Source organism: Oenanthe melanoleuca, chromosome 3 (genome assembly GCF_029582105.1).
Source record: "Oenanthe melanoleuca isolate GR-GAL-2019-014 chromosome 3, OMel1.0, whole genome shotgun sequence".
Classification (NCBI taxonomy): Eukaryota; Metazoa; Chordata; class Aves; order Passeriformes; family Muscicapidae; genus Oenanthe; species Oenanthe melanoleuca.
The window spans coordinates 42560038-42583997 of record NC_079336.1 but is presented as its reverse complement, the minus strand read 5'-3'; the positions used below and the strand labels follow the sequence as shown (position 1 = coordinate 42583997).

General features: G+C 47.3%; 1 protein-coding gene across 1 annotated transcript; it reads left to right on the top strand.

The window, feature by feature from the left end:
* The first annotated feature begins 13010 nt into the window (after positions 1-13010).
* OSTM1 (osteoclastogenesis associated transmembrane protein 1) lies at positions 13011-22197 on the top strand. The gene is made up of 6 exons (XM_056488931.1): positions 13011-13359; positions 16134-16248; positions 17132-17229; positions 18207-18371; positions 19136-19301; positions 19608-22197. The coding sequence occupies exons 1-6, from the start codon at positions 13030-13032 to the stop codon at positions 19661-19663; spliced, it is 930 nt and encodes a 309-aa protein (XP_056344906.1). The 5' UTR covers positions 13011-13029; the 3' UTR covers positions 19664-22197.
* The last annotated feature ends 1763 nt before the right edge of the window (positions 22198-23960 follow it).

Here is a 23960-nt window from a genome sequence, read left to right as displayed (position 1 = left end):
CAGACACCCAGAGAAGAATATGGGGTCGTGGTGGGTTGGTAGACTCACACGACGTAAGGAACAATATTTTAGAGCAAAAGGCCTCTTCATTTGCCAAATCCTCCTCACATCCGCCATAACCATTAAATACAGACTGACTTTATTCTCTATGGGAAGAACAAGGGGAAAGGAGCCTTCAGCCACATAGCCAGACAAAAGTCCAAAGAGCCGGGGACCGGGGAGGCGAGGCGGGAGGAGCGCGGCCACCCTCCTCCGCACCGGCCCCGGGCCCCGGGCCCGGCTGGGGGGTGTGCGAGGGGACGGGGGGTGCCGGGGCGGGGGAGGTTTGCGGAGCGGGTGCCTGTCTGTCTGTCTGTCTGTCTGATTGAGGGCATGTGAGCAGGTGAGCTTGCAGGGAAGGTGGAGAGCATGTGCATATGGGTGTGCTGGGGTGCCGAGAGGTGCTCGTGTGCCAGAAGGGATTTTGGGAATGCGAGGAATCGGCGCACTCGAGGCGGCGCCGCGCGGGTGTGGGCGCTGGCTCTCAAGTGCGGACGGGACAGAGGGAGAGAAGGGGATGCGCCCGTGGATGGGAGGTCACGGATCATGTGCGTGAGGGGGCGGCTGAGGAGGGACACGTGTGGAGAGAGGAAGGTGTGAATACGGGAGGGAGCGGGACGTGGCGAGAGGTGCGTGCAGCCGGGACACCTGGTCCTGGGCGCAGGGCGGTGTGCGGCGGGAGCTGCCGGGGGGCGAGAGACACAGTGAGACTTTTGAGAGGCGGCGAACATTGCCGCTCTCCACGCTGACACCTACAATTAGCCCAAAGAAGGCCGTGAATCCTTTACTCCCCGGCCAAGCGAGGGGCAAAGTTAGCGCTGACAGCCAGCTGCCAAGCCTCCCGCGGCTGATACCTTTCGGGCAAGTAAACAACTCGATAGCCACCAGCCTGCTGCTGGCCCCCCGGCTTTTGGGGGGCGCTTCCCCAAAGCCCCACGGGTGTGGTGTCCCTCTTTCTCGGGGACTGCCCGAAGCTGAGGGGCTTTGCTCGGGTTTGGGTCTGTCTGTACGACCAGAGAGGGGGGCGAGAAGAGGAGGAAGAGAGCGGCTCTGGTGGAAGGAGGGGGCGATGGCCCCACTCGTGCTCCGTGGGGAAGGAGGTGTCCGGGAGCCCGCTTGGCCGATCCCAAACTCCTCTCTCGGAAGGTGGGGGGCGGCGGGCGCTCCCCATTCCCCGCAGAGATGAAGGCTCTGCTCGCAGCTTGCTGCGAAGCTCTCTTCCTAGTTTTCAGCAACCCGCAGGCTCACGGGTATCTTAGTGCGGATTTTTTATTTTTCATTCCTTTAAGGCTTTTTTTTTTTTTTTTTTTTTTTTTTTTTTTTTTTTTTTTTTTTGACCAACGAATAAACCTTTCAGCGAAGGGTTTGTTTTTGCTTCAATTTTTTCCCTCCCTCTTTTTTATTTTCCTTCTTGTCCTGTTCCCCCACCCTGCAGATTTCAGTGCAAACCCACCACTCGCTGTGGCCGTGTTTCCTCCGAGCTGCCCGGGCTGCTCGGGGCTGCCAGTGTCCCGCAGGCTCGGTGCCGCTCTCGGCACGCCGGAGCCCGGAGCTGCCCCGGGGACCCGACCCGTCCCCGCTCGGCAATCCCTGCCGGGGAGCAGCACCCCGGTCGCGGTGTCCTAGCCCGAATTTACATAAAAGTGCGGTCGCTTTGCATCATCCCTCATCTCTAAAGGGTGCTTGAAGAACTCGAGACACTCTGCAGTCCTAATTAGTGATTTTTGTCCTCTTGTTACGGGGCTCAGCATCTCATGCAAATGAACTCTTCATCGCCGGCACCATTACCCCTGAGCCAGAATTAACTGACTCTTATCTTTAATGATATGCCGCTGAACTTCTCGGAGCCCGGCTAGCTTTTTATCTTGATTACTCTAATCAATAAGAAATGATAGAGTAAAATTATAAACTCTATTGGCTTTTGAATGTTGCCGACAAGCCCTCTAGATGCGCTCTTCTTTCATTGTTATTTATTAAAATGATCTTCAGCTAACTGCGGATGCAAATAGGGAAATGAACTGGCGAGGGGGCCCTGCACGGAGGGATCCCCCCCGCTCCTTGATGGAGCCCCGCCGGGTGGGCTCAGATGGGGGCAGTGGGGCTTTGTAAACAAATGTCTCTTCTTTTACCAGAAGCGCGAGTAAAAAAAAAAACAAAAAAACAAAACCAAATCAAACAAAAAAACCACAACCCAAACCAAAACAAAAACAAACCAAACCACAACCCCCCAAGCGCTCCCCTTCACAACAAACTAGGACATCCCCCTCCTCCCCGATGCCCGACGCCCCCGGGAGCTGCCTCGGGGCGGGGGCGGGGAGAGGGCAGGCACGGGTGGGAAACGGGAAGGTGGCCCTGGGCCGCAGCTTCCCGTGCAGGGAGGACACGAAGGGCCCCATCCTGGCCGGCTTCCCCCACCCCAAAGGAGCCAGAAGAGGTGTGTAGGACCTGGACTTAACCCCGCTCCTTCCCGCGAGGTCAGAAAACACCCACTCCTGGCTGGCGGTAATAGGGCACCAATATTAAGCCAGCGGCAGCCCAAGTCGCCGTGGCGGAGACTTTTCCACAGGCTGATCTGTGCAGGGCTGGCCAGGAATGCGCCCCACACTCCGCCGCTCCCCTCGCCAGCGCTCTCGGTCTGCCCGAAAACGTCTTTTCTTATCTGTCAGCAATAATTAGATATCCTTGCGGTGACAGAGGGATGCACGGCACCAGCACTTTGTCTCAGGGGGAAGGAATACGTGGGTACGCGCGCACACACACCCAGGCACAGAGAGCGCCAATTTTACTGCTGCCTTTTCCTCCCCCTCTTTCCTTCCCCCGCTTCTTCCCCCTCCCCTTTTTGAATCTCAAGGAGTGGCTCTGATCGGGCCCGTGGGTTCCCAGCGCTCCCAGAGCCCGTTCCCCGGCGGCCCGGGCGGGCGCAGCCCCTGCGAAGGAATTCGGGCACATCCCGGGCTGGCAGCGCGGATCGCTGCTCCGCAGCCGCTCCTCTGTTCTTCCCCTCTCCTTTCCTTCCTTTCTTCCTTCTTTCCTTCCAGCAAGGAGTCAGTTCCTGTCAGTGCCCGAGATTTTCGCTAAATTGTTAGGTGGGTGAGAAGAGAGGTTTTTAGGCGACAATTTTTCAAGGCTGTCGAACAGAAAAGGATACATTTAGTTTCCTGCATGAAAATGAAACTTCTCTTAAATCAATTTTTAGGGTAGATACACGTTGGTTCTAATGAGTGGTCTGGGGGCCATCATTCCGTCCCTCTCTGAGCAGCGGATTTCACGGCATTTCCGAACCCCGGGAGTTAGCAAATCCACGGCTCTGCGATCGCCCATGGGAGAAACTCTCCATACTTATTTCAGCCCGTAGTCTTCAAGCCTGTAGAATACCAACGCCTGCAGAAAATACTTTTCCCCCTGAAGAGTTTAATTACTTTTAATATTTTCAATACAAATCTGTTCTTATCTCTTAGGGAGATAATTAATCAGAGGGAAGGAAGAGTTGCAATACCCAAGATGGGTTGGACGGATAAAATAAAATTAGAAATCCAGAAGGGACAAAAATGTTTTGTTTGTTTTTTTTTCTTATATTGGACACACGGTGTTTTTTTTTTTCTAAATATTCAGAGGACACATAAAATATGTAATTGGCGTATAATAGAGCAGTACACAGGGGAAGACTAACAAAGTAGTCGTAGGCATGAAAATTGAAGTTGTGTGCCACAAAGACAGACCCTTCCATGGGGGAAGGGCTGAATGTGGCAAAATCATGTAAAATCTCCCTTCTCAGTAACATCTCGTTATTAGGAATGATGACTAAACCTCCAGGATTATTCTGGACTGTAAGTTATCAAGAGCCCACTAATTTCACATTAAAACCCATTGACTGCAACAGCGTGATTGAAGGGTTTTTAACAATTAACATAATCAGAAAATGAGCGGAGATAATTTTTATTCAACTCATTACTTTTTAATCATGTATTTCTTTTAATTAATATCTTCTCCGTGAAAATAACAAAAAGCCGAGTCCCAAAGCGGCCCCGGGCAGGGGAGGCGACCCCGGCGGCGGGGCGGGCCGGGGGGCTGGGGGCGGCAGGGCCGGGGGGCCGGGGGAGCGGGGCGGGAGGGCGGCATCGCTCCCAAAGCCACCGCCGGCTCTGCAGCCACGGCCGCTCCCCAAAACAACCCCTTCCCCGTGCCAAAAACCCCGGCTTGTACCGGACTCTAGGGCCCCCGTCCCCCCTAAACCCGCTACCCATGGGGCGCAGGACAGCGCCAAGCGAGCTTTCCCCAGCGGCTGTCCGCAGCCCTACCCCGCCCAGGAGAAAAGGGTGGGAGGTTTTGGGGGGAGTGGGAGGCCGGCCCCGGCCCCGGGCAGGTTGTCTGTCCGGTCGCTGGTGTCAACAGGTTGCTGCTGCCGCTCAGCCCCGCTCCCTCGGCATCCGCCTCACCTGGCAGGGGCAGAGTGCCCGGCTCCCGTGTGCCTGAGCCTGTGGAGGGGTCCCGTGCACTCCGGATGTGTGCTGGGCTTCTCTTGTCCTTTCCTCTGCTGCGTTGTGTAAGCCTTCCCTATGGCGAGTTCAGGAGTTGGGAGTAAGGGAACACCTGGCATGGAAAAAAAGCCCCAAATCTGGTCTCCGTGTTTCTGCGCTCCGAAGGGAAAAAAAAAAATAAAATCACAGCTGCTCTCCAGAGGTCTGCGTGGGAGTGAGCTCCGGGGGCTGCCCCAGCACTGTCCTCGCCAAGACAGAGCCCTGAGCAAGTGGAAGGGCGCACCTGAATCTGTCCATCCATCTGTCCACCCGTCCGGACGCTCATGCACCGTCCCGATCCCCGCCTGCCCCGCGGTGCCCCCGAGTGCGCAGGAGGGCTGAGGAGGGAGAGCCCCCGGGGCCGGGCCCAGGAGCTGGCCACAAGGAGCCGGAGAGGGAGAGGGAGAGGGAGAGTTCCTGCGGTGGTGCCCGGCTGCTGGACGGAGCGCTCACAGAGCGGGGGCCGGCCCCAGCCGGTGCTGGGACTCTCCGCTCTATGTGTGTGTGTGTGTGCGTGTGTGCGTGTGTGTGTCCCCGCTTTCACCTCGAGTGAACATGTAGAAAATCCCGTGGGAAATTCCAGGGATAACCCGTTCCTTTTTTTTTTTTTTTTTTTTTTTTTAAATCGTTTGTGGACAAAGGTATGCAGGCTGTGAATAGCGGGAAGACGGTGAGACATCAATTCACGAAAGACAGTCCCAGACTTCCACAAACCCGTGCTGCTCAGAAAGACTCGGCCAAGCTGCTGGAGAATTGACAGGTTCGTGTTGAATAATTAACTCCTCTCTTTCAAACACTTCAATTAATAAATTGTGGAAAGGTAAGAAAGTCAAATCGTATTCTTCCATAGATTCTCACAGCCTGACCTCTCCTTTGCCCCTGAAACTCCTTTCTTGAAAATTTACTTGGGGTCCCTTGCCCCTGGAAAGAACCAGTGTAAATGTCCCGCTAAACATGGACTGGAGCTAAATTCTGCCAGCCAGAGTTTTCAGGGTCATGGTGTGGCCAGGATGGCCAGGCTGCACTGTCCCTGCAGCAAGGTTTGTACAGTCCCTCCTCGCAGGGAAAGATTTAGAGCACAGTATTAAATCAGTTTTAAGGCTGAAAATGTATTGTGGATTTTTTTTGTGGATTGTTTTTTTTTTTTTTCTTCTTTTTTTTTTTTTCTTTTTTTTTTTTGGCGTGGGGAAGGGGGCAGAACGACCATTTTTAAAAATAAAACCACTCTAAATGGACAAAATAATTTTGAAAAGAATCTATTACAAATAAAACATCCATAAATTTTCTGCCAATACTTGAAGCGAACACTTTGCATTCACTACATGTGATATTTGCAACTGTGACAGTATTTGTTGTTGTTGTTGTTGTTGTTGTTGTTGTTGTTGTTGTTGTTTTAAATATCAATTCCGTGTGAATCCTTGGAAGAGGGAAAGTGGCTTTCAGGTCACAGCAGCAAGCTGGAAGTGAAAAATGGTGATGAACACTGCAAAGTATGAAGGCAACTGTTTACAAAATTTCATCCAGTCTTCAGCTGCCTGTAGCCTTTTGGAAGTGCCTGTTGGTGCCTGCTATCGGTCTGGTACTCAGTATTATGTTTACAGCCTCATGACCAAAGCACACACCCCTTCTTGCAGCACAGAACCTCAGTGAACTTTGTTGAACAGGCTTGAAAGTTCACAAACGAGAAAATTTGACCCATTATGGAAACCACAATGGACCAATGCTGGTGACATATCCCAGGTGGGAACAGTGCTTGGCTCTTCCTAAGTCTCTCACCTTGTTTTTACATTAACCTAAAACTGTGCTGAATACTCTATTTCTTTCTTTCTTTCTTTTTTTTGTTTTCCCTTTCTCATAATTAACATAGATGGGGAGCACTTCAGATAGGATTGCAACTCTGTAGGATAATCAATGCTTACATTTGATACATTACTGAAATAACCTGCCATGTTTATGCTGTCTTCTGTTAGGGCTCATCTTGCTGTGATCCTTTCCCCAGAGAGGAAAGGGAAAACCTTTTCTAGAATATTGTATTAGTGAATAGATAATTTTCTACTGTCAGTGTAAAAGGAAGTACCTAGGTACAGTTCAAAGAAGAGATGTTCAGCAAAAATTCACCAGGACAAATGTATATGGAGGCACTTGTAAAAATATCCTTTCTCCCTTAGCTAATTAGTTCAGATGTTCATGTCAGCTCCTGCTTCTACCCTGGTCACATAAGTATGGGAGGGAAGGACTCCTGCTTCTGGAGGGTGTCCTCCACTCATCCTGGGCTCATCCCAGAGGGGCTGCAACACAAGGAGTGAAACTTGACAAGTTACAAGTGGATCCAGTGTCTGTCAAAGAGCAGCCACTTAGCCTTATGAGACAGGTTTTAGGCTTGTGCTTTGGGAACTTGAAGAAATTCAGTGGAGATATATGAGTAGCAGGAAACAATCCGTGCAAAGGGGAAGAACAGCTTTGGTTTGCTTCCTGCTGGAGAAGAGAGTGGGATGATACCCCACTGACCCTGGGGTAACTAGAAGCAAAACTTGGCTCACTGGGTATCTTTGAGCACAATCATCCACACTGCAGTGAGCTATGAAAAGAATATAGCTTCCATACTATTTATGTTGATCAAGAAGTTATTTGTGGTAACTGCTATTTTGCTGCTTCCAATCTTTCTGCTGGGTTCCAAACATTATCTTCAGATGTCTTTTTTCATACTTTTTTTCCTATACATTAGCTATTTCATCGGTATCATCCTGTTTCATTGACATGAAAAATATCCAGTCTAACAGCTCTTCTTTCATTTCATAATGAACAGCACAATTAAGACTTAATTAGATGCATATGAGTAAGAAAATGGCAATGCCACACAGGACCTTAAATGTGGTATCATTCAGTTGCTCAAGTGCAGAATCCTGGAAAAAAAAATCCAAACAAAAAAAATCCCATCAACTTAGTTCTAGCTGTATCTTTACAGGCTGGCATGATTGCCACTGACAATTATTGTTTTTCTAGTCATTATTCTAAAAATACAATGTACCTATTTTTTTTCCCTTTCCACAGTAAAAACTCTGACAGGTGCATGGAAATGACATTTCTCCCTCCATTGGATTCATAGAGAGGATTATATGCAAGCACTTAAAGTCTAAGCAAAGATCATATGGCACTACATATAATTTCTGAAGCTATTATGCTGTTATATGCCTACAGAAAAAAAAAGCCTTCATACAAAGAGGCGGGGTAGTTTCTTCTCCTCAGAAGTGTGCTGGTGCTAAACAGGGAAGAGAGGTAGCTGATGGATGATCTGTCTCTGTGTTTTCTCTATATTTGTTTGGAGATGGGAAAACTACTGCTGGCTTCTGGCTGACCATCACAGGTCACTTTAGTGCCTTCCAATAGCCCAGCCCCAGGGACAGGACAGTGTCCAGGGCTCCTCCACCCAGCTTGTTCCAGCTGAAGGTGGCTTCACTATTCACCAGAGGCTACAACAAGAGACTTCAGGGGCAGATGGATATGGAAAATAGGTCCTGGGCAAGTCTCTGTGGACAGTGATAGCCAGGAAAATAACTGTTGATCCTTTGAGGATGCCAAATGCAGATCCAGCCTGTCCCCAAGTGAACAGCTAGCAAAAAAGAGAGGTTAGCTGTACTGAGTACATCTAACCATAAACCTTACTCTGACATGGAGGAGATTCCTGATTCTCCAAAATGAGAAGGTGTGATTTGGCTTAGGTGAGCTAAGAGCCTGTTTCACAATTTTCTGTAGAATTGCCCAAGACAAACATGTTGCAGTTGAGTTGGACAGCCTGGCACCACAGACCTAGCCACAGCTTTTTGGAAAACTGTGATGCTATGCGTGTTCCCTTGTTTCATTTGGTAATTCAGAGAATAATCCAACTTGCAGAACATTCCTAAAAAAGCATTCTCTATGAGGTGCTGATACACATTTTCTGTAAGTATAACACTGAAGAAGTTATAGTTGGTAGTGGCAGTTTCTTCTCCTTATCCGGAGAATGATGCTCCTGAGTGTTCTTCACTTTTCCAGCATCTGATCTTCACTGGCTTTCAAGTAGCTGATTCAACATTATTGGTCCCAAAAGCTCCAGGCAGGATTTGGCATCTGATTTGCAAAGACACTGATAGATTTTGAGAGTTTTTGAATTAAGGACTGAAATGATTGTGAATTAACTGCTTTTTGTTTTCCTGATTTTTGAGTCCTTTTGCTCCTTCGTCATGGTTTAGTGCAGTTGTGACTCTGTCTTCTTGTTCTGAGTGAGAAGGTTTTCATATTCTTTGCTAACCACATAAAGAAATAATGCTCCAAATGGACAGTGCTAGCAAGCACAGTGGCTCAGGCTGGTCAGAAATTGTGCAGCTAGACAAGTCTTTGTCAATCTCTTTTAAAAAAATCTTTTGAAAATAAGAATTGGCTCAGACCAACTCTACCATATTGCCAGGGTGGTTTTGACTCACAACTAGCCAAAGAGTGCCTCAACATGCTGACAGTTTAGGTAACACATTTATTTCCTCACAAGTTGGTTGTCAAGGGTGTCATGAAGATGTGTGTGTGCCTTTTATTAATTACCTAAGTGCTACTGTTTCCTGAACCAATTTCTGATTCTCTGTAGAATCTGAAAAACAGGAATTTAATCACGTTACCCACTGTTAGGCTTTGATATCAGCCACAACCAGCACACGAAAGAGTGACTTAGGAGGGATGTGTAGGACTGTGATGGAGAGCAGGAGGAAAAGCTTTCCACAGGCAGGGAGTATATATAATACACTGATCCTGTTTTCATACAGAGCTTTGTAATCCTTGCAATGAAATTGGTCAAGATTAAAAAATACTTCCATTTCCACAATGTCAGAAGCACCTCTGTGTGGACAGCCCTCACACCTCCCTGCTCTTACCAGCCCCTATTTCTGATGATGGATAGTCTGTCTCCTGTGCAGCAGTTTTGGCCTAGGAGGCAGAGCCCTTTTTCCCCTTTCTTCCTGCCCTCTGAGCTGCTGCCTGCCCCAGTCTCCCATACAGAGGCCATTGCACTCCCCAAGCACCCAGCCTTCCAGTCATGCCTGACTCCTTTCACTTTTAGTCATCACTTAATTTTCTGCCACTGCCTTGACACTCATGGTCTCTTCCTCTGGTGTAAAGATTTTATCCAACTCATCATTCTTCAAAGATAACAAGAAAACTTGAAAAAAGTTTGTTTCTCAGTTCACAGAGGCATAACTCAGGAGAAAGAAGGAATCAGGGAGACTGACAATCAGAGGGGAAAAACAGGTTCACAGCATCAAACTGTTCATTTTCCTGGGCTCACACTGCCATCTCCTCAGATCCAGTAAGATGGCATGTGAAATCAATACTCATTTTCTCTGTTTAATTTCTGCATTTTAAAGGAAAGATTTTTTCCTTCTGCATAGTAATGCTCTTGCTTTTCGTTAGGGCAGGTATTGAAACACTTGGGTACGTTTTCAAGAATAATTGCGTATATCCACACAAGATTTCTGATATTCTTGAGTATTTCTGAGATTTGCTGGCCAAGGCCAAATACTGTTTGTGAGTACAACCCCTTTGAGGAGGTCGAGCAGAAAGGTAATGGCACCAAGTCTATAACAAAATTAATTGAATGAGCTTGACAGCTGAGTTCTCAGTGTAAACGCCTGTTTCTGCTTGGTAACCAAATTTATCTATCATCAAAGAAGGAGACCATACCTTCTTCAAGCCAGTTCTGAACCACAGCTGAAAAGGTTAGTGACTTTCTATTTTTTGCTTTGTAGTGTCATGTTTATTTTGGATAAAAAGGAGAAGTGCTTAGTGACCAGACATCTTCCTTATTGGTCTGCAGCAACTGGTTACACCTCAGAGATCTCATCTTAAACTCTTGAAATTTTTTATTTTTCTTTATTCTCCCCTTTCCCCTTGTTATTTTTGTAAATTTTTCTTTCTCCCTTTTCCGTTTCTGTTTTCCCTATCCACTACCGCCGAGTCCAGTTTTCACACGCAGGAAAAACACATTATCTCACAGGAGAATATTAAAGTCTCTGAAGACGTGGGAGCGCGCATCCCCCTTTCCCCGTGAGATGAAGGCGCAGCTCTGACCCCGCCAGCCCGTCCCTCCCGGTGCCGAGAGCCTGGTCTGGAGCGTGTTCGCATCGCTCCCCGGGGGGCAGCTGCTGTCGGGGCCGTGTGGGACAGGCCCAGGTCCCTTTGCAGCCCCCTCGGTGGGGCGATGTGCGGGAGTGCTGCTGCCCTCTCCCGGGGGGATGCGGGCAGCCCGGCCGGGCCGCCCCCGCCCAGCCCGCTCCGCAGGGACACCCCGCTCTGGAGGGACACCCCGCTCCGCAAGGGACACCCCGCTCTGCAAGGGACACCGCGCTCTGCAAGGGACACCCTGCTCTGCAGGGACACCCTGCTCTGCAAGGGACACCCCGCTCTGCAAGGGACACCCTGCTCTGCAAGGGACACCCTGCTCTGCAAGGGACATCCCGCTGTGCAAGGGACACACCGCTGTGCAAGGGACACCCCGCTCTGCAAGGGACACCCCGCTCCGCAAGGGACACCGCGCTCTGCAAGGGACACCCTGCTCTGCAGGGACACCCCGCTCTGCAAGGGACACACCGCTCTGCAAGGGACATCCCGCTCTGCAGGGACATCCCGCTCTGCAAGGGACATCCCGCTCCGCAGGAACACCCCGCTCTGCAAGAGACACCCTACTCTGCAGGGACATCCCACTCTGCAAGGGACACACCACTCTGCAGGAGCAGCCCGCTCTGCAAAGGACACTCAGCCCTGCAAGGGACACCCTGCTCTGCAAAAGACACCCCGTTCTGCAAGGGACACCCTTCTCTGCGGGAACATCCCGCTCTGGAGGGACATCCCGCTCTGCAAGGGACATCCCGCTCCGCAGGGACACCCCGCTCTGCAAGGGACACCCTGCTCTCCAGGGACATCCCGCTCTTCAAGGGGCACCTCGCTCTGCGGAAACATCCCGCTCTGCACCCCGCTCTGGAGGGACACCCCGCTCAGCAAGGGACATCCCGCTCTGCAAGGGACACCCCGCTCTGTTGGGATACCTCGCTCCCAGCTCGGCCAAACGGGGCTCCCCGGACGCCGGCTGGCCCGAGGGTGGCTTAGGGGTGGCAAGCGGCCGCTGTCCCCGTCTCAGGGCTGCGGGTGCCGGCTTGGTGCAGCAGCGCCGCCGCCCCAGGGTGTCTCGGTGTTTCGGCTGCACCTCTGCTAGGGAGTGTGACAATCTTCTGGTGCCGGGGCCACCTGGGCACACGCGTCAGGATGCCACTTGCTAGATGCGGCCCCGAAACTAGCAGGCGCTGTGCGGGAGGGTATTGCCTGGCCTTGGACAAAACCTCGGTGGGACTTGCCTGGAGTCTGGGCAGCGAGGTTTAGGGAAGGTCCGGTACCCAAACCCGGGCCCTCGCCCTGGTCATTTGTAAGTGAAGGCAATGTGGTACATTTTTGACCACACTGCTGCATTTGTCTGTATCATACTCATGACGTGGTTTTCATTTGTTTAATTCTTTGCTTTGAAAGCCAGTTCTTCAGAGCTGAGACATTCAGGACTCTCCAAAAAGCCAGATGCTCTGTGCTGGGTGCTCCTTTGCTTTGTGATGGCATCTTTATCACCATCTTTACTTCTGTCTTTTCACAAATCTGTCCATGGCGCGACATTTACTGCATGACTGGCACAAGCCAACACCAGGTGGGCCAGGTGACACGGGCTGGTGGAGCTGCGTACAACTGGCTGTTTATCCTTAAGTTGTTGCTGTAATTCAGCATATTTTGAAGTCACTTCCCACACGACAGATACTCTTAAAACCCCTTCTCGGATGAAGAGAGTACGACCTGGATGAAATGCAGGGCAGAGAAACAGCGCTCCCCGCGGAGCAGGATGCGCCCGAGGCAAGTACATCCCGCGGGCACGGGTACAGCTCGTACGCACTCCCTGCCCTGGGGACACCCCAGTACCGTGTCCCGGGATGGGCCCCCGGTATGGATCCACGGGATGATTCCCCAGAATGAGTCCCCGGGATGAGTTCCCGCCATGGACCCTCGGGCTGAGCTCCTGGGATGAGCTCTCGGCGTGAATCCACGGGATGAGTCCCTGGGATAAGTCCCGACCATGGACCCCCCAGATGAGCCCCCGGGATGGACCTCCGGGATGAGTCACCGGGATGAGTCCCCGCCATGGACCCCCGGGCTGAGCCCGCGGGATGACGCCCCGCCATGGATCCCCGGGATGAGCCCCCGGGATGAGCCCCCGGGATGACGCCCCGCCATGGATCCCCGGGCTGAGCCCCCGGGATGAGCACACGGGCTGAGCTCCCGTCCCGCCCCCCGGGACCACCCATCTCGGCCCCGCCCCTTTCCCCGCCCCCTCCCCGTTCCAGCCAATCAGCGGCGGCGCCCCGCTGAGGGGGCCGGCTCTTTCCCGGCGCGGCGCTTCCGGTTCCTCGGCGCGGCCGCCATGGCGCCGCCGTGGTGCCTGTGCCGGGCGCTGCTGCCGGCGCTGGCGCTCGCCCTCCTCGGCCTCGCCGCCGCCGCGGGGCCGCGCCAGACCCCGGCGCTGGAGCTGGCGCAGGAGCTGGCGGAGGAGCTGTGGAGCGCGGGGCTGCCCGGAGACCTGCCCGAGCTGGAGCCCGAGTGCCGCAGCCTGCTGGCCGCCTTCGCGGAGAGCGGCGCGGCGCTGACGGGCTGCCTGGGCCGGCGCGCCCGCCCGGTGCGGCTGTGCCAGGGCTGCCACGGCCACTACCGCCGCCTGCTCGCACAGTACGGCAGCATCGCCCGCGCCGTCGGGGTGCGTCCGTGGGGCCGGGGCGGGCTGGGGGCCTGGCCCTTTCCTTGGGGATTCCCGGCCTGTGGGTTGGGTGGCGGTGGGGTCCTCGGGAAGGAGGCTGAAAACCTCGCTGGGGTGGCAGGGCAGTGTGGCAGAGGCTGGGAGTGTCTGGGAAGCGCTGCTGCCGGGGACGGCCGCCTCCTCCTGCTCTGTTGTGGCTCCGGCATGGCCGGGGGCAAGGAGCTCCACCTGCGGAGAAAGCTGCGCGGGCGGAAAAACTCGAGTTGTTCTTGCTGATGTAGCAATGGCTAAAGCAGTGCTCTGGCTGACAGATTGTATGAGCACTAGTGGGGAACGCTGCTAGAGCTTCCCGGAAAATTGATGGTCTGTGAAGCTGTGGCGAGTGAGGCACATCATCGTGTGAGGAGCCGTGTCAGTGTTCTCGCTCCAAAGCTGATGGGACTGTGTGAAGAATGCCTGAGTACTAGCTGGGGTCAGTGCACCCTACTGGTGGGAGAACACTGGCTGAAGACTTTGATTGTGCCTTGTTTTAGTTTGTTTTTTTCTCCTCTTTTTCTTAGTGTTGGACGTGGTTCATGGCTTGTTTTGTGTGTTCTCATCGAGTCGATCCATTTGTAAAAGTTAGTTCCTGGGATGATGTGGGGATAGCACTAGTGAACCAGACCAAAGGACCTTTGTTCTGTGATGATGGCTAGAAGTGGGTGCCCTGGTAAGAGAGTAGAGAGAATAAACTTGCTAGTTTTTAGGAGTATGTACCCTGGATTGTGCTTGCAGTCTTGGGATTTCTGAATTCCAAGATTCAGAATTGCTATTGATGAGAAAAATCTGTTGCTCTTCAAGCCCAGGCAATAAATAGGTGCCACAGTGGCCTGCAAACCATTTCACTGCTCAGTTTCCTGTCGTTAGAGAAGTATCAGTGTTGCTTTTGGGTAGTGTTTTGGGTTGTTTTCCTATTTCCCCTCATCCCCACGGTGCTTGTATTGGAAGAGTGCATGCATGTTCCCTTTGTAATTGTCCTCTCCAGGACAAGTATGTAGCCAGTGGCCTCTTGTTTTAGTTTGCAGACTCGTGGTCTAGTTGTTTCTTTCATGGAAGCTGTTTCACACCAGCTTCCGTAAAAGAAGTGCTAGCTAGTGCAGAAGTGAGAAATCGAATGTGTAATTCTCTTGGGTACTTTTAGCATTATATTTTGGCTAGGATTAAGTAGCCAAAACTTATTCCAGTACTTAGAATATGTATGAACTCCTTGGAGCTGCTGTGCTTAAGTACTAGCAGCCTGGGAGGACTTGTCCACTATGTGGTCTGGAAGACACATCTGTTGGCTTTCCTTCTGGGTGTGGATTAACTAACCAGGTGAATAAAGGAGGTGGCCTCTTGCAACCTCAGTCCCTGATTACAATTAATCAGGTGTCTGATGCTTCTATCCTAACAGTAGTTAGGAGTGCAGTGTGACAGGAGCAGCCAGTATAAGTTTTGGACATCTCTGAAATATGAAATCCTCTTCACCAGGCTAATTAGAGAATCAATCAGGCAAGCTTCATTTAGGGAATGATTTAGGTCTATGTGATTCAGTTTTGGTAAAGTGCTTTTTTCCTACTCATGAGCCCAGGTGGTGAGGAAGCTTCACAGCCTTTGTGAAGCAACCAGAGTTTCCTGCATAAACAACATTCTTGCATATCTGTAATTTAGTAGAAATGAAAGCGGGCGAACGTGGGAGTTACCAGATGTGGCAATATTTGACTTCTGCAGTTGAGCCTCCAGGGGAAAGCTCTTTTTTAACCTCCCCTTCCCATTTTAACAAAGAGAGGCAGAAACTGGATCTCTTGTAAAGCACTGTAAGGAACAAGTTTCTCATTAAAGAGATTATTTTTTTCTGTGTCCCACGTCACTTATCAAAGAAGCTTTTAGTGGCACTGGCAATTTTGAGAAGTGCTTAAGTCAGTTTAGCAGCCAGACACCAGGAGCTAGAGCACAGGAGTCAGCTGACTGGAGGCCATGGTTCTGTATCTGAATTCTGATCAGAATACTTCCTGTTTATTTTGCAGCTGCTTTTATAGTCTCTGTGTGTTTTTTGTGAGCTTGGACCAGAGAATAAGTTGCTGTAAGAGCCGTGGCAGAGCTTGCTTTGAGGATGGGGTTGCACTGAATGGCGCACTATGACTGATGGGCTTGGTACCTGTGTCTGGGGAGGGTGAGAGCTTGGCCTGATCATGTGCTTGCGTGAGTGAGCATGGGTACTGCTCCACAGAGGACTCTGTTCCTACTGTTGCTGCACTGGGGGAAGTTTGCTGCTGATAGACTGTGTTGGTGCAGCAGTTTTGGAGGCTGTTTCTGTTTAGTTTGTTAGAGGCCAGTCTGCTGGTTCAGCTCCTTCAACTATTCCTTTTGACTAATGAGCACAACCCTGTCCCCTTCTCTGACTGCACATGCCTTGAGCTGGTTCCTGGGGCCATGGCCCAGGAATGGATGAATGTGAGCCACCTGGCAGAGAAGGTTCTGTCTGTGTGCTTGTTTTTTCTTTTTTGTTTGCCATGTATTTTTGACAGCCCTAGTAGATCTGCAGAGACTATGTGCAGTAAGCTGTGCTGCTCACAGTATGAGTTGGAGGATCAAAAGATTTTTGTTCCATCACTTCTGCTCTGCCTTTTCCAGAAATATCCACGTGATGTGTTGTGATTGTTTTAGATGCACTTGTGTAAAATACATTTCAGAAATTCTCCTTTGTATTTTTAACATTTGTTTGCTTTCTTTCTTTTGTTTCCTTTTATTTCTAGAATTCCTCTGAGAGCCACAATTGTGCCAAAAGCATCTTGACCTCAGACAGGCTGCAGATAGTTGTGACCCTTTCAGAGTTCTTCAATGAAACCTGGGAGGCAGCCAACTGTGCAAGTACGTGACTCATTCTGTAGCTCTCATGCTACTGTGATTACATAGCCCCTAAAATTTGCAGAGATCAGAATTCTATGTATTTGTTTGAGTATAGCCAGTAAATAATGCCCAAATGCTGAACTATAGCCACTCCAAGAGTCTTTTATTTTGTAAGGGCCAAAATCTGAGGGCAGTAGTCTGTCAAAAAACTACTGATGGTGTTTACTACTTTCAGGAGAATTTTTTAGGATATTGGCTTGCTCTCACAGTGCTGTTGCTGAGCTCCTAAATTCCTCAAATATTGTTGTTTTTAGAGGTCTGTCTGATTAGAGTGCCTGAAATAGGTTAGGATGGACAGAAGCAGTAGCATGGGGTTGAGCCCGTGAGTGGAAGGAAAGTCCCAGAGCTTCCCTCAAAGCTGGTAAAAAGCTCAGCTCTTTTCTTAAAGAATAATAAGTACACTGTGATTTCTACTATTGTGTTCATGGTCTAGCTGTTTCCTGGGTGCTCTCCATTTCATCTCTGTTGCTGATGCTTCTGCTTCCACAAAATGGCTGTTACTGTTGCTGGGCAAAGCCAGATTTGTGGGCTGGGAAATAAAAGTAATGTCTTGTTTTATCTTGAAGTCCAAAGATAATTCAGTCCCCCTCTTCAGAAAGCTCTTGATGATAGTCTTCATCTTTCACTTAATCAAGGCCAATTAATTCTGAAATGTGTTCTCGATGAAGCATTAGGTCAGCAGGTCTAAGATATCAGTGGCAGGCAGATAAGGAAACTGCAGTGTTGACTAGACCTGTCCTTTATAGTCGAGAGCTCTTTTTGCAGGAGTGGAGTGTCTGGGGCTTGCTGGCTGTGAAGATGTTGGAAATTAAAATATCCTGATGTTTTTCTTTCTTTTCAACAGATTGTTTAAAGAATAGCAGTGAGGGATTATCAAATTCTACTGAAGAATTCCTGGATTTATTCAATAAATCTCTGACATGTTTTGAACATAACCTTCAGGTATTTATGCTGTGTATTTAAGAGAAGCACTAAATCCTCTAACTGCTATCAAAATTTTATTTATGCTGAATAAACTGCAGATGCAGACTAGGCAAATAAACTGCAGATGCAGACTAGGCAAATAAACTGCTGCTGAGTTTGTGAATTGTAGGCAGATAAATCCATGATCGGTAAAATGCAGTTGTTTACAGACTGAGTGCCTGAAATTAATTCTAATTGATACTCACCTTGACTTCATTTTGTCTAATTGCAGTGCTACTTCACTTCAAAATTTCTGAATTCACAATAGTTGATAATTACATAGTAAAAACCAGCATGTCTACATGCTCTTGCTTGTAGAATTGTTGTTTTTTTTATGTAGAATTTCAGTGTTTAAATCTCCTTTTGATAGCATGGACTGTCTCAGAAGGACCAGCCACATTTAATTCTTGTAACATTTCTTTTGACTGTTAAAATTACTCGTAATTAAAGGTTGGCCATATTGCAAAGACAGTATAACTTAGTTAAATAAATGTGGTAATTGTTCTCAGAGAAAATGCCCTATATTGCCTAAGAAACTGCATATTCAATTTCAGTCAGAAACTGGCCAGATTTCAGGGCCATTCAGTAGTAAGATGGGCTTACTTCAATGGGCATGGGACAATCTCTGAGGAAACTGTCTGCTTCTTTATTAATGCTCTTTAGGAAATGTGCCTTTATAGGCCTTGCTCAGGAGCAGTGTGGACTGTGATTAAACTAGAACTTAACCCAGTGGTCATTGGGTAGCTGGTACAGTCATTACTGGGTTGAAATATCTTCAGAGATTGTAGTTTTCTTTTCAAGTGTTCCATGTTGCATTAATGGAGTTCTGAAGGCCACAGATGGAAAGGATTGCTTGGTATGGCACAGTCTGTCCCTGTCAATGTAGCTCAGCAGTAACAAATCAAACCAATTTTCTTTTTAATGAACTGTCATTCATTCAGAGTTTTATACCCTAGGGGCAAGCCATTGATCTGTCACCAAATAACTACACCGAAGTGTGTAAAAACTGCAACGAAACCTACACGAAATTGAATGACCTGTATAACCACCTGCAGAGGATGAACAGGCAAGGCGGTGAATCCGCGCACTCCGCACACTTGTGCATCGACGTGGAGGATGCAGTAAGTGTTTGTTAATACACTTTATTAATCTGAGCCATTTATGCTTTTCTTACTGGGATTGCTTTTTCCTTTGGGCAGGGGCAGCAGTGCCTTTGGCAGGCTGGTGTCCCGTGGTGGGAGGTGCTTCATGGAGCTGTCCTGCGAGGTCCAGTCCTCAGGCAGAGCCGCAGGATTGTGACTGAAGCTCCTGAGTGCATTCCAGTTTGAGTAGCTGCACTTTCATTTCTTGTTACTGTGAAGGAGGTGGATTAAAAAAAAAATTAAATAAATCTCTTAATCTTCTGGCTTTTAATGTGAGGCTTTACTGCTATTGTTCTAGCTGGTGTATTAATTGATTCCCTATTACAGCAGCTGTTTCTAGGGATCCTCAGCATTGACGACATATGTTTGGAAAAAGCTTTGGTATATTGGGGGGATTTAATGGCTGGGCTGAAGGAGTGCTCCTCAAAAGTATGGGATTAGCCTTGCCCCCACAGGCTATCAGTGAGCTCTCTGGGAAACAGGCATGCAGCAGTGTCTATGTGTGTCTGAGTATAGTTATGTTTTTCAAGCTTGTAGAAGTTTTGATGTGAAATCTTGGCTCCATCTAAATAGCGTGTTTCAAGGCATTTGCTCGCTTTTGGGGGGAGATCTGTTCAAGTCCATTTTTCTGAGGTGATACTTGAACACTTGCATGTCTTGAAGCCTGAGTGCCTTGCCATGCCATGCTGCACAGGAAAAATGCATGTGCATGCTTTCATGGTTTGCTTCTGTTTTCCTTTTAGATGAACATCACTCGGAAGCTTTGGAGCAGGACTTTCAACTGTTCTCTTCCTTGCAGTGATACAGTCCCAGTGATTGCAGTTTCATCCTTTATTCTCTTCCTACCTATTGTTTTTTATCTTAGTAGCTTCCTTCACTCCAAGCAGAAGAAACGGATACTCATTTTGCGTAAGTGGTGCTGTTGGCATTTCACTGTTGGAGTTGGGAGGTGCCAGGGATTTTCTTGGCTCTTGTGGGAGAGGAGGCCCAGCCAGATCTGCCTGCAGCTGTGCTGACGGCGCTAATAGCAACTATTAGTCTGTGCTGTCCCCTGAAGAAGGGTAGTAAAGAGCTTCAGCCATATCTTTTCATTAAAGTTTCTGGACGTGAACAGAAAGCTGTTTGCAAGTCTGTGTCGGATAAATAGAGGGAGTGGAGAGACTAGTTTTGTGGAATTCTTTGTGTTTAATTTTCATATAATTTTTCCCTTTCTAGCCAAGCGCATCCAGTCAAATGCCAATCTTGTGAACATCCAAGAAAAATACAGCTGAGCTGCAGAACAAAACCTGAGAACTGCTGCTGGTATACAGTGGGTACAATTGTGTTGGAATGAGGCCGGCACAAAAGAGGAGTTAATTATGGTTTAGTGTAATGATACAGAGCAACACAAGTTAAACAAAATGCTGTCTGACTTCTAAGCGAGGATATTAACAAACATGACAAGGCAGGGCTGTGTGATACTGTATGGACTCTGGTTTTGAAAAATCTATGGTGGGTTTTGGTTTTTTTTTTTCAGTCTCAGCTGAAGCTGGTGTTTTTCTGTTCCTAAGCTTTTGTACTTCACATCAGTAGAATACCTACACTTTCCTTGCATGGTATTTTCCTGTATTTGTTTCACAAAAACCTGAGATTTTGAATCTTTTTGAAATGATTTTGATAGACAAAATTTCAAATAATGTTTGATATTTCTGCTTAAAACATTATTTTTAATTCCACATAATATTCAGACTTGGGATGGAAGGAACACTTTAAAAAAGTTCCCATCTTTCCTATACCACTGAAGAGTCATGCTGCTGGCTTCTGTTAAAAAAGAGGCATGAAATATGCAGAGAAAGTGGTAATATATAGTGTCTAAAATGGCAACAAAAGCAACACAACTGCCAATGCTGGACTTGAATAGTAATTATTGATGGCTACAGTATTCTGTTTTCTCTGAAACTGGTGGCATATTTAGTCTTTTGCACACTTTAACCACTGAAATAATTGCTTTTCAAATCTTACATTTTCAGAAGCTAATTTTACATATCTGCTTGGGTGACAAGGTCGCTCCCTGTTTATTATGCCATTTCCTTTCATTTTTAATTCTAATGTTTTGGTGGTTTTTTATGTTTTTGTAGAGGAGAAGTGAGGTAAAGTCAGGTCACTGGAGATGCTGAATTTCATGGTCTAGAGCTTGCTGTAGCTTAATACAGAGGTGTTTACAGGAACTTTTTAGGGTGAAAGTTGTGTTTTCTAGGTAATGTGTTTTAGCAGTAAGTGAACCAGTGGGTTCTCTTACTTAAAAACCATTCTGAAGAACATGATATGTAATACACTGTATTGGGAATTGGTGACTTTCAAGAAATAATTTAAAAATATTATACTTGTGAAATAGATGGATATAAACAAGTTCAAACTTGCAGAACTCCAAAGCTGATGGAGAAATTAGTGCAATAACTGTGGGGATGGGTGGTGCTGCTTTCAGGCTGTGGGCACAATTTAAAGGCTGCAGCAATAGTGGCAGTTCAACTTGTTTATTGTATTTCTGATTTGGGAGAGTGGTGGGATTTAAATTATTTATAGCTGTACCTGATATTAATGAATGCCGGAGTCTTCGATCCAATTTTTAAATATATAATCTCTAACCTTGAGATAAATAATAGTCATTATAGCAAAAAAAAAAAAATTAAATTTCTCTTGGAATCTCTGTCTGATGTCTGTCAAAATGCCCCATGAAATAATTGTCTTTGATTTGCTTTGGAGCCTATAATGTTGAATTTTTACTTTGCACTAAGGCTCAAATAAATATATAACAGTGTAACAAAACCAGTCCTAAAGCTCTTCAAATCATTGCTTTTATTCATTATTTTTATTCATTATTTCATTTTTCTTCTGTTAGGACATGCTGTTGATTTTGAAGTCAAGTTTAATAAGTTTATTAAACAGTATGTTTAATAATAAAATACTGTGTTAGCAATTGGTCCCACCCACATGATTGCCTTTTTGTGTTTTATCAGAAAAAAAAAATCTATCTTCCTCTGTTTAACATGTAAATTACTAGATCAGCAATCACTTTGTTTTAGGTAGTTTACAACAATGATACAAAACTCTGTTTCTCTTGCTTATTGCGTAACTGTACCTTCATTCGGTTGGGAGAGGCATGCTGCTTTTTAAGAAAAAAAATATTTTCTGTATCTATTATTCTTAAACTTCAACTTTCTGGTACTTATTCAGCTGCCTGCTCTAATAGCATTACATTGATTTGGGACATCATATGATTGAGAGCTGTTCAAAGGAATCTTTCATTCGTGCAGATAAAGCCAGTTTGTATGTGCAGCATTTCAGAATGACAGCTTTTATACTGTAAGCAGTGGCTTTTTGAGCACATTCATGTTAAGTAGGTCTGAAAGTCATTACTTTTGGATATGGTGGTTAAGCACTTTAAAAAAAAAATCAGATTTTCTTATTTTCCTGGCTCTTAAGCCAAACGGAAATACTCATGTGACTTTTGTTGGTTTTGATTTTAAAGCAGCAGCAAAGTTTATACTTGAGATTTTTTAATGTTAAATCTGCTATTTTATAATTTTTCCTCCCCCCCGCCCCCCACCCCAGCTTTCTACTGTAAACTTTCTTTACACAGTGTTACATTTTTGGTAGGATATTTCATCTATAAATTGATTGAATTCTTTTTGTATTCTATTTACTAGAGAAATGTGGAAGCACACAGACTGTTGAAAGAGAAATAGAATTCTTTTTGCTGCTAGTCTTTTTTTTTTTTTTTGCCTTTTTGGTATTATATGTAGTAAAAATCATAGACCTTGAAATACTGGTTGTTTGTATTTTTTTTTTTTTTTTGGTGGAAATAAAGATTTCTTACTGTGGGGGTAGCACTTTGATTCGTATTTATACTTACTAGGAAGCCCCTAAACATGCAAAGTCAGCTCTAATAAAGATTGTCAATAAACAGTAAACAGCGTGGTTACTTGATTAAACTATAGTAGTTTTATACTCGTCTTGTTCTGGGTTTGTGTTCAGAAGCACCTGCTTATTATTCTTCATTATGCTGTTTGCAGGAGAACAGCATCAGAAAGGTGTTTTCAAGGCAGTACTGTGCAGAATTGCAGATCAGCAGCTGCTGAGAGGGTGGAGTTCCAGCTCTGCCCAAGCCTCCTGAAGTCTGTGCAGACTCATGTTAGCTGCAACTGAGTTTTGTGGATGGGTGTGCAGAAGTAAGGCTGGTGGGCATAACTTGCTGTCTTTGTGGGGAGGCTCTTGGCTGCCTGCACTGGCCCCTTGGAGCTCCAGCAGGCATGGTGTAGGGTCGCTGCTGGGCTGCAAGGTTTAAAAAGCAGCAGTGCACTGCCTCACCATGGAGAGAGTCGGGTGTCTCTCCTGAAGGCAGCAGCCTGTGCTCTAGTGGTGCGATTTGCAAAGCAAATTTAAATCTCTCTGTGTCCCTTGCAAGGGCTGTCCAGCAAGGCGGGGTGGGGGGGGGAATTGCAATGTCAGTGTGGTTGTGGCTGCTTGTGTGCTTGGGAGAGGAACTTGAAAGAGATGTCTGCACAGGAGAAGGGCAAGTGGGAAGAGTAGAGGATTTGGTTGATGAGTGGAACAGAGGTTCAGAATTGAGGGTCTGTAAGCACACTCAAGGGAGGCTGCTGTAGTGCACAGGTGGTTGAAGGATGCTGAGAAAAGAGGGTGTGAATGGGACCTTGATGGCAGCTGAGCTGGAAGGGGGCTGCTCTGGCTTCTGGGTGCAGTGCAGCTGGGCTGGAGCCCTGCACTGCTCTGTGGTGGAGTGCCTGCACAGGTCAGAACTAGGACAGTAGTAGGATGACAACAGGGATTTGTTCTGAGTTAAAACAACTGCTTTCTTCTGGGAGGGTACCTGGATTGTATGATGGTATTGAAATAATCCTAGTTCAAAGTTCTTTAAAGCTCCTGTTCTACTTTTTGTTCTATTTTGAGCTGAGTGAGGACTCCTCACTAAACAACGGACTTCTTTAAAAAAAAAGTGGTGTTTTTTTTTTTTTTTTTTTTTTTTTTGTGGTTTTGTTTTTTGTGTAATGGCTACATTTTTGCATCTTCATTAAATAACTGCTGTAGTCACAAAATGGCTTCAGTCTCCTAATGTTTTTTTTCTGGTGCTTTCTGTCCAGATAATCAAGTACCAGCAAATCTTATGTTTCTGCTAATTTCTACCTTAGCTTTCATGCCCTGAATATAGAGTTCCTCTGGAATGAGAAACTGTGTGATTAGCAAAATCACTGTACTCCTAATCAGAATATATGGGTAACTTACCAATTTTTGTTCGTATTTCATTGTGAATTTTCCCTCTGGGACTGATGTGAGCATTTTTAGCCTGACCTTCATTAAGTTTGTGCAGGATGCACATTCTGTATCTTTGCCAGAATGAAAAGTTACATTGGAAGAGTGAAGCCAGTAAATTCTGCAACTTCTCTGCAGTGTTGCTTCTCTCAGCATTGTAATGGGCGCCTGTTGCTATTTGCTGGAGGCAGCCAGGGTGATTTATGCGCAACAGTAGCCTTGTGTTGTGCTGAGAGTTGAAGTGCAGTTGCTCTCTTGGAG

What these genes read in the sequence shown, in the direction of transcription:
- OSTM1 (XM_056488931.1), top strand. Translation starts at nt 13,030, where the DNA reads ATGGCGCCGCCGTGGTGCCTGTGCCGGGCGCTGCTGCCGGCGCTGGCG. An exon ending in GCATCGCCCGCGCCGTCGGG is followed by an intron (nt 13,360 to 16,133) that starts GTGCGTCCGTGG and finishes TTTTATTTCTAG; the next exon opens with AATTCCTCTGAGAGCCACAA. An exon ending in GTTTTGAACATAACCTTCAG is followed by an intron (nt 17,230 to 18,206) that starts GTATTTATGCTG and finishes TTTATACCCTAG; the next exon opens with GGGCAAGCCATTGATCTGTC.